Here is a 10,481-nt window from a genome sequence, read left to right on the forward strand (position 1 = left end):
TATAATGAATCTAATTCATTAAATTAAGTTGATTTAATGAGTCATAATCTAAATTAGACTCATTGAATACATGAATCAACTTGAGTCCAACTCAAGTTAACCCAATTAGGATTCTCTTAATCCAATTTGATTCATCAAATGAATCTAATCCTCTTGGTTCATCATATGAACCTAATCTCCATCTAATTGTCCTTAATGTGTGACCCTATAGGTTCTTGTAACGTTGGCAATGCCCTAAACACATTTAGGAGCATAAGTAATGAGCGGTATCTAGCAACACATCATTACTACCCAAGTTAAAAGAATGTCGAGATCCGACATCACCTTGTGACTACCAATTGTGACTCCTCACAAAATAATGACAAGTGTCCTTCTATCCTAGACATCTAGATTGATCAATATGAGGCATAGACCGTGTCATCCTCTAATCAATCTAAATCTTGAACCCCAAGTAGACTCACTCAATCAAATGAGCTCAACATCTCATGTTGACTCATTTGGGAATGGTCATGCACTTAGTGGTCTCACTCTATCAAGAATATTGATGTCGCTCCCGTCATATGGGAGGGATAGATCCCATCTACATCACTCACATCCCTCTGCATAATTTGTTACATACCCGATAATCGCCTTTATAGTCCACCCAGTTACGGGTGACGTTTGACGAAACCAAAGTACATAACTCCTTATGTAGGGATCCATGGTGACTTTAGGTCTAAGGACTAATAGTCATACTAATAGCCACATGAGAAAGAATATGACACTCATATAACGATCCATGATACTTTCTCATGGCGGGTCATTCAGTATACATTCTCCAATGTATACCCATGTGTCAGCTTGATATCTCTATATCCATGACTTGTGAGATCAAGTCATCGAGCTGACCTACATGCTAGTCTTATTGCATTAACATTGTCCCTGAATGTTAATACTCGACTAGGAATGATTTAGAGTAGTGTTCCCTATATCATCTCACTATCGATTCAACTAATCGATTGATATAGGTATGAACCTTCTACTCAAGGACGCTATTATACTTAGTCTATTTGGCACTAATACAAATAAGTATAATAACTAAACAAATGCCTTTATTAATATACAAGAATATGATACAATGAGTCCATACAATCATCAAATGATTGGCTCTAGGGCTCTAACTAACAAGAACCTTCACCTCCGGACGTTCTTCCTTCACTCCTGCCTTCTGGGGTTCAGGCGGCAGCAAGAAGAAGGCAGCAAATGGATTCATCTCCATTTCCGATCAGGTTCCAGCAGAGGGGTTCTCGCTGGAGGATTCATTCATCGTCCCCATTTGTGTCAAAGAGTGCAGCGACCAGCAGAGTGAGCTACTGTCCACCGGTTTTGGGGGTTCCGAGCCGGGCCTTTCATGTGACGGCGAAGGCTAGTCGTTGGTATTCAAGAATTGAAGTGTGGATTGTGGTTGGATTAGCTTAGTTTCTCTTATGTTTATTGTCAATTTACTTGTGTTGATGCTTATTGTTAATGCTTGTAGCTAATTTGATCTTTCATGTTTAAATTGCATTAATTACATTTAATTAGTTTCACACCTACAACGTGTTCGATGAATTGCTTCAACCAAGAGTTAGGTTTAATTTGATGCATTTTAGTTTGTTTAATTCTTGTTTTGTCTCGTTCTTAAAATTTCGTTAGGTTCTAGTTTTGATTGAATGCAATTAGGATAACTTCCACTTCTCTGTGACCCTTCAACAGTCTTTATGCTGCCTATGCTAGAACTGATAACTTCCATTAAAATCAAATGATTTCTCCCTTTTGTAGTAACATCCATTTAGTTCTTCGCTTCTGACTGATTAATATCTTTCTAGTTCCTTTGCTTTTTGAATTTTGGTGTATATGCAAGATCCAATGATTTTAAATCACATTTCCAGATTTGACTTAATGTGTAGTGTCCATCTCCATTCAGTCCCTTAGTAGATCAAGAATGTCATGCTATAGAATGTACCTCTTTTTTATTGGAGAAGATGATTCTGTTTCCATTTTGATATCAGGTTCATAAGCAGGGTGTTGCACTTGAAAGATCTATTGACTTGACAAAGTTTGATGGTTATGACTAATTGATCGAGGAGTTAGATCAGCTATTTGAATTCAAAGGAGAATTGATGGCTCCAAATAAAAATTGGATGATTGTATTTACTGATAATGAGGATGATATGATGCTTGTTGGAGATGACCCTTGGCAGTAAGCATGCTTCAACATTCCTAATGTTCTTCTCTTATGTATATATATCTTCCATTTTCTTTGTATAAAGTGGATATGTTGACAACTGGTGTTGTATAATTTTCTGCAGGGAATTTTGTGCTATGGTCCGTCAGATTTTTATATACACAAAAGAGGAGGTCCAGAAGATGGATTCAAGTACTTTGAACCCAAAAAATGAAGATTGTCCTGATATGAAAGAGAATGTCAAGGAAACAAAAGGCAGTCAATCTGCATCATCATCTAATTCAAAAAACTCATAGGCTTATCCTGCAATGTAAGTAGGAATCTCTTTTTGTTTAATATAAATTGCCGTGATAATCATTTTATCCCATCATTTCCCAGGTTATTGAGATGTTTTATTTGAAAACTATGATAGGTTAGGTCCTTCTCTATTAATTCGACATTTGAAAGATAACTCCAACAGTTAATCCCCGAGTACTTCATACTCATATTACAGCTAGTCAAGTATTTATGCAACATGTTATCTGTCAATGAAAATTAAACTGCATCCTTTGCAAGAAAGACTGACAACTAGAAAAATAGTTCAATATCGCTACTAGTATTTCATGTTTGGAAATTGATTTAAGCGAGAAGTTTGCAGGCTGACGACATCTTTGCCATGTGCAATTCAATCTTTATAGGATCTTGAAGCACAAACAAAGTGATTGTTTGTGCTTTATCTAAGTGATTGTTTGAACAGTTTTATAGCATGCATCTTGACAATTAATATAATTTTGAAGATCACTATCACGGAAGAATGTTCAAAGGAAAGTAAAGGCTAGGGAGAAGATCACATAATTAACTACACGGGTAGGTTTCCGTAAGAATTCAACTTTTTCTTGATCTATTCTTATGTAGTCCATGGTACACATTAAAGATTTCACTGTAGCTTATTTTAAGTATTCTAACATGTAAATTAATACACTTCTGTGGATCCTCCAAACAATCTAAGTTGTGATGGATTGATATCCCTTTATGTTCCAAACCTTTTTTTTTTTTTTTTTTGGAGCTTGTAATTTTCATTGCAAACAATCCATATGATGAATGAATTACATTCAGTCCAGTATAAACTTAGCACTTTCGCTTCAGAGGCAATTTATGGGTTTTATTCTACAATCATGTTTACTAATTGATCAGATTGATTAAGAAGGGTGTTGGAGTAGCTTGGTAAATTTGTTTTGCTAGGTTATGATAAATTAGCATTCAGCAGAATAGATGTTTGAATTTATTCTTCAAATCACACAGTAATATTTCTCTTATCATTGGTGAAACAATCAATCCACTCTCATTATAACTTCCACAACAGAAAATTTTATGTTATTTGCCTACTACCAATGCAGTTTAACTGATTTTACATTGACTGAACAAGGTTGATTTTATTTAGGTATCAAACTCTCCCATTTGTTTTAGATATTACATGTCTTGTTTGTTAATTTCTCCAAACCATTATTTCTCAATTTGTTAACAAGGAAACTCATGTTAGCATAGTCATGATCAGAGCCTAATTATAGTTTACAATTATCTGAGTGTTATTGATTAACTGTTCTGTCCTTTCTTCTGGTTCTTTTTTTTTTAAATTTGTGCACTCATTTAGATGGTTTATTATTCTTGTTGTGATGAATTCAGGTCTAGTGAAAATACTGAAGAAGTATGACAAGAGAACAGGAGCACTTATCAGGCAGCCCTTCATCGAAAAGGTGCTGCAGCAGCCATTCTTTACAACTGATCTCCTATACAAACTCGTGAAGGAGTGTGTGGCTATGCTCGACCACCTCTTCCCTAACAACAACCTGTCAATTTCAGCAGAATGCGATGGACAAAATGGAGTGCCAAAGCCGGCACAATCAGGTGGGAGGGTTCCGGAGTTGGAGGAGATTAAATATATGCAGAGCTTATACATGAAGAGCACCGTAGCAGCGCTGCGGTCCTTGAAACAGATTAGGAGCAAAAGTTCAACAGTCAAAACAGATTAGAAAATCTCGTGTTATATTGTTCTACCTTTGTTTTAATAGTGTTATCATTTTGTTGGTTGCTTATGAAATTTTGTTGGTTGCTTATGAAATTTCTTCAGAATGTTATAGATATTATTTTTTAATGTTAGAAAATTATATATTAAATTTTATTTTGAAATTTAGTATTTTGAATGATTTATAATATTGAAAAATTGTGTATTAATTTTTTTTATTTTTTATCTAAAAAAGACAACGATTTTTCACCGTTGTCGTAGATAGTTTAAAACTGTTGTTGAAGACCCTGTTATTAAAGGTAGATGCTCAAAGACAACGGTGAAAAACTGTTGTCTTTGAAGGAAAAGACAACGGTTTTTCACCGTTGTAAAATTGTTGTCTTTGCCTTCAAAGACAACGGTTAAAAACTGTTGTCTTTGGGCACCCCTTTTAACAACACGACCTTTAACAACAGTCCGAAAGGGGCTACGACAACGGTGAAAAACCGTTGTTGTTAGGCTTTTTTCTTGTAGTGTCCATGAGTGAAAGCCTTGATAATGGATGTGGCGATAGGATTGTTGAAATCAGTTGATTCAAGAAGTATCTTCTTTTTTTCTCAAATCACTCGTCTTCACCTGCTTGATAAGTTGCTAATGCATCCTAAGAAGCTTTTAGCTCAGCGTCTTTGGTTGATGTAGTTTCTTGGGCCTTGGCCAAGGATAAATGCAGAGAATTTACCTCAACATCCTTGGAGTTTAATTCAGAGACCTCGGCTGCTAATTCAGAGGCATGAGTAGCCTTCAATATCTGCAGCTGGATGGATAGTTGAGTAGTCTCTGCAACTTGTTTATCCAACTTTGTTTTCAATTCATCGCGTAGGCTAATCTCTTATTGAAGCTGAGACTCAAGTCTATCTACAGTGGTCTTCCACTAGCTTGATTTCTCGGATTCATCTTGGAATAATCTTTGAACCTCTTGAACTTACATACAATTCTTTTATTTTCTCAAAGGCTTGAGTGGAGGATACTTCAGAGGTTTGCTGTTTTAACAGCTCATTCTCTCGGGCTAGATCATACAACTATTGAGCCACACTCATAGTGGTGATCCAGCATTGTTAAGCACAGGCTATTAATAATACCCCAAAATAAGAATGGGATAATTGATTGAGGGTTACTTTACCTTAGTTTCCTCAAAGGAAAATTTATCTGCCAGTTCAGAGGAAGTAAGCTCTTTAAGTTGGCGTCGAGTTTTCTCCCAGGTGGTCATTAAAGAACCTCCTAATAATATGAGGAGAGTAGAGGAGGGTATTGATGATAGGGAAATTTGGACAAAAGATAAGGAGAAAATGAAGAAAGGAGGATCTTGGGTTTCTTGCGAAGGCAAAGGGATTTGTTCTTGAAAGGTCATAAAAAAAACCAAGGTCCGAATTGCTGCTTGGAACTGGGATGTCCTCTTGAGATTAAATAGGTTATAAAGCTACGAGAATAGGATACAGAGAGGATAAAGTTGGTTAAGGGGAAGTAGCTCGGGTACCCCCTAGGGCAACATCTTTAGGGGATGGAGCTCAGATATTCTCCTGAGTGATATCTTCTAAGATGGAGGATGCTTGTCTTTTAGGAGAAGGTGCTAGAGTTAATTTGTGCCCCTTGCATTTCCTCTTAAGAGCAGCCTTTGGTTCTGAAGGAGCATCTTTCGGTAATGGAAGTGAGTCTGTAGGCACTTCCCCAGGGGTAACAGTTGATTCAAGTGCGATCACCTGGCTGATGGAAGCTTCGCCTGACGATATATTAGGTGGCAAGACTCACTCGGCCTGAAGTTCTTGTGCTTTGTCTAGAAGTGTTTCCTCCTCCAGACCAATTCTTTTATCAACCAAAGCTTCAAACACAACGTCCACTTTTAAAAGGGTTATGGTGAAGGCATCATAGCTCACCAAAGGAGTAGCACAGTTACTTTTGAACAGGGCTTAAACCAAATAAATACAAAAGATTGCTATGTAGCCATTTGTGAATGAGGAAATGAAGATCAATCAGTCTATTAGAATAATCATGAAAGGTCGGGTGTTGATGGAGTTTCTTTATATTAGGAAAAGAGGACTATCATGTGGTAGACCACGAAGCAGGTTTGGGAAATCTTTGGAAGAAGATATGTGATTTCCAACCTTTGTTGGATGAAGATATTGCTTCAAAGAAAACCATTTTCAGACAGGATTAGAAGAGAAACACTCCTGATTCTGATTTTTTGGGATAGAAGGACAGGAAAAGGTTATGGGGTGTAAGAAGAATATCAAAAAGATGAAATAAGATATACATCCCGCACAGATAGTGAAAGACATTTGGGGCGAATTATTGTAGAGGAATGTTGAAGTACTAGCTTACTTCTGATAGGAAGGGAGGTATAGGAAAGTGTAGACCGGCTATTAGTTGGTCCTTAAAGAAAGTGACATAATTACTAGGAGGAAGATGGGGGTGAGCATCGAGGCTAGGAATTTTGATACGATAATTCTTAGAGATTTCATATTAGAGGCAAATGGCTACTCTATCGGCATTGTCAAAGGATAAACGGGTATGAATATACCAGGGGTAAATGACTCTTCAGCCATGAAAGAGCTTGGAAATAACTAAGAGACAAGCGACTTACTAAGATCTTAAGGAAACAACGTAACGGAGGGAGGTCGGGAAAAACAAAGAAGTGCAGGGTGGCGCCGTTGCCGGGGAAGAAATAACTAGTAGTGTGTGTTTATTTTAGATTGTGCATTGATTGATTCTATTTGTTAGCGTCTTTCTTGATTGATTTGATTGCTTATTCTTTTTATATTTTCATGTGGGCTTGTTCTTGAATTTTTAAGTGCCTTTACTGTTCATGTTTTCATGAGATTGAAACTTTATGCTTTTGAATCTTCTAATTTTGTTTGCTAGTGTTGTAGTGAAGAACAGGAGATTTCTTTAGCATGGATCCATATTTTCAGAATTTAGGAGGTGGAATGGAAAATCAGTATTTTCAGCCTGAGTATTAATTTTACCCATTCATGGATCAACAAAATAGGTATGAGTCATTTTCAAATGGTTTTAATGCTAATTGGGTGGACAATTCATGTTTCAGGTATGAAAGTGCACAAGGATCATTTATTGAGTCATATCCAGCTTACCAGAGTTCATATGGGTTTCAAGAAGTTTCAACATCTTTTATGCCACAACCTTTTCAACAAAATGATCCTCAGATGGATGAGTCAACATGGAAACTCAGAGAGATAATGCAGTAAATGAGTGAGCATCAAGAGCAGCAATTTTCAAGGATACAAAACATACAGATTCAGTTAGATCAAATTGCATCATCCATCAATCAGCTGCAAGCACAAAACTCCAGTGGAGAGATGGAAAGTAGTGATTCTGTCAGGCCTGACCCTACTCCCATTACTTCACATAATTTTTCTAGTATTTTTTGTGATGATTATGTGATTATGCAAATTTCTGATCCTACTGATATTGTTGCTGAAGATGTTGTTAGTGATTCAGGTTCTGAACATTTCTTTGAAGATGATTTATGTGTAGGGGAATGCTTACTGGAAGCATTACCTCAAGAATTACCAAGAATTGAAGATGTGAGTGTAGGGACTTGTGCTATGAAGCCAAGCACCCAAGAATCACTACATGAGGATGAACATTCACCAGAACCACAGTTTGAGCATATCTTGATGAAGAGGAGGTAACAATCACCACTCCAGGTACCATTCAAGATGACAAGGTGAGTATTTCTTGTGATTTTTCAGAAATTCTAATTGAGGTATCAATTGTTGATTTTATTAGATGTGATTCATTCATTGATATATTTTATACACACACTAATGTTCTATTCTTTTCTAATCCCACATGTGTATGGGAGGTTTTGTTTTTTAATGATGTTGTAGGAGAATACAAGCTCCCGGAGTGGATGCTTGAACTGAACCGCCTCAGACCTCTAGAAAGAATTTATAATAGAAAAATGGTGAATAAAAAGAATTTGATTACAACCAAGGATACTCCACTACCGGGGTGGATTCTTCTTTTAAATCTACTTCAACCGCCCGGAATTTAAGGGGAGTTGGTTCTAATTTCATTTTCTTTTGCATTTTAATTCATGCTTTGTTAATAAATTCTTTTTATGCATTTCTTTAGTTACATACTTTGCATTTTGTTTTTACATTTGCTTCCATACTTTTCATTTAGTTGGTATACATAGCATGCCATTTTTAATAAAGTCTCCATGGGAATTGTTTAGTAATACTTTTAAAATGGTAAAAGCTTCTTAAATTTAATCATCAATTTTAGGTCATTTAACATGATTGGATGCTTTTCTTACATGATATTGGTTAATGAGATAGTGGATTCCAATTTGATTAATTAAGTTAGATTGCATGAAATTACCTAGAGAGGACCACTTTGAGCCTATACACTATTATTTTCTCTTGTGTGGCATGCACTTACAACAATTGAAACTCTAGAACTTGCTTAGTTTCTTTTCAAAGTCATGATAGCATTTGTGTGCATGGAAATTGAGGATTTTGTTAATTTTGTTCCCCTTCATACTTTCCAATTCCTTTCCTCATAATTTTCTTGAAACATTCTCATATAACATTCTAAATCTTAATTCTCTTTGCTTGTCATATTTCTTTTATTTCATTGAGAGTTTGGATGAATTGCTTGATGAGTAAGGATGTCCAAGATTTTAAGTGTGGGGGAAGGAACATCACTGAATTTGAAATGGCAGAAATGGATCAAGATTTGGAAAATGTTTGAGCAAGGGCTGATTTTAGGAGGTGTTTATGTTGGGAATTTCGGGCCGCAAAAACCGCCTTTTTACGTTGCGGAAACCCCGAACCCCAAGCCATCGGATCCGTGCGAAAATAAAATTTTCGAAAGACATTACGAGTACGAGTTTCTTATGCTAGTTCTAATTGCATCTACAAGGAGAAGGAATTTACCCTCGATGTGATGCCCTTCGCAATCCCGCTCGTCCAACGGTTCGCCGGATCTCGAGATCGTCAAGTGTACGATCCTCTAGAAGTATCCACACGAACAAACTAGGTGGAGAAGACCAAACAAAGGTGTGCTAGCACTTTAGATGGTTCGGCCAAGGAGGAGGAGAGGGAGAGCAAGAAGAGAGGAAGAAGGAGGAATGAATGCCTTGAATGAAAAATGAATTCCATTCCTCACCATAAGTGGCCGGCCACTATTGGAGTTGTAACCTCCATTCTCATTTAATGTGGCCATTAAAGAGGAGATTTGTAACCTCCATGAGGTGGCACACACATGTGCTAAACATGATGATGTGGCATATCATCATTAGGCCACTTAATGCCAACTCACAAATGAGGTGGCATATAGTCAATCAAACTTGACTTTTCCTCTTCCTCTCAAGTCAAGTCAAACTTGACATTATAACTCCCATGGTTGATCAAATCCAACCATTTGATTCAAGTCAATTTAATATAATGGATCTAATTCATTTAATTAAATTGATTCAATGAGTCATAATCTAAATTAAACTCATTGAACACATGAATCAAATTGAGTCCAACTCAATTAGTTCAATTAGGATTACTCTTAATCCAATTTGATTCATTACATGAATCTAATCCTCTTGGTTCATCATATGAACCTAATCTCCATCTAATTATCCTTTGTGTGTGAACCTATAGGTTCTTGTAACGTTGGCAATGCTTCTAAACTCATTTAGAAGCATAAGTAATGAGCGGTATCTAGCAACACATCATTACTACCCAAGTTACAAGAATGTTGAGATCCAACATCACCTTGTGACTACTAATTGTGACTCCTCACAATATATGGCATTGTCCTTCTATCCTAGACATCTAGATTGATCAATATGAGGCATAGACCGTGTCATCCTCTAATCAATCTAAATCTTGAACTCCAAGTAGACTCACTCAATCAAATGAGCTCAATATCTTATATTGACTTATTTGGGCATGACCATGCACTAAGTGGTCTCACTCTATCAAGAATATCGATGTCACTCCCATCATATAGGAGGGATAGATCTCATCTACATCACTCACATCCCTCTGCATAATTTGTTACATACCCAGTAATCGCCTTTATAGTCCACCCAGTTACGGGTGACGTTTGACGAAACCAAAGTACATTACTCCTTATGTAGGGAACCATGGTGACTTCAGGTCCAAGGACTAGTAGTCATACTAATAGCCATATGAGAAAGTATATGACACTCATATAACGATTCATGATACTTTCTCATGGCGGGTCATTCAGTATACATTCTCCAATGCATACCCA

General features: G+C 36.7%; 1 protein-coding gene across 4 annotated transcripts; it reads left to right on the top strand.

Annotated features, from left to right (window-relative positions):
• The first annotated feature begins 1,913 nt into the window (after positions 1-1,913).
• LOC122024468 (SPX domain-containing protein 1-like) lies at positions 1,914-4,220 on the top strand. 4 transcript variants are annotated; one of them, XR_006123439.1, is made up of 5 exons: positions 1,914-2,221; positions 2,331-2,516; positions 2,585-2,618; positions 2,884-3,052; positions 3,869-4,007. XR_006123439.1 is itself a non-coding variant. In XM_042583105.1 (3 exons), the coding sequence occupies exons 2-3, from the start codon at positions 2,444-2,446 to the stop codon at positions 4,213-4,215; spliced, it is 420 nt and encodes a 139-aa protein (XP_042439039.1). In that variant the 5' UTR covers positions 1,914-2,221; positions 2,331-2,443; the 3' UTR covers positions 4,216-4,220. The 4 variants fall into 4 exon arrangements, 1 of the variants encoding a protein (XP_042439039.1); XR_006123437.1 differs by lacking the exon at positions 2,585-2,618; XR_006123438.1 differs by lacking the exon at positions 2,585-2,618 and having other exon boundaries at positions 2,884-3,062; positions 3,869-3,975.
• The last annotated feature ends 6,261 nt before the right edge of the window (positions 4,221-10,481 follow it).

The sequence above is a fragment of the Zingiber officinale genome, chromosome 9B (assembly GCF_018446385.1).
Source record: "Zingiber officinale cultivar Zhangliang chromosome 9B, Zo_v1.1, whole genome shotgun sequence".
NCBI lineage: Eukaryota > Viridiplantae > Streptophyta > Magnoliopsida > Zingiberales > Zingiberaceae > Zingiber > Zingiber officinale.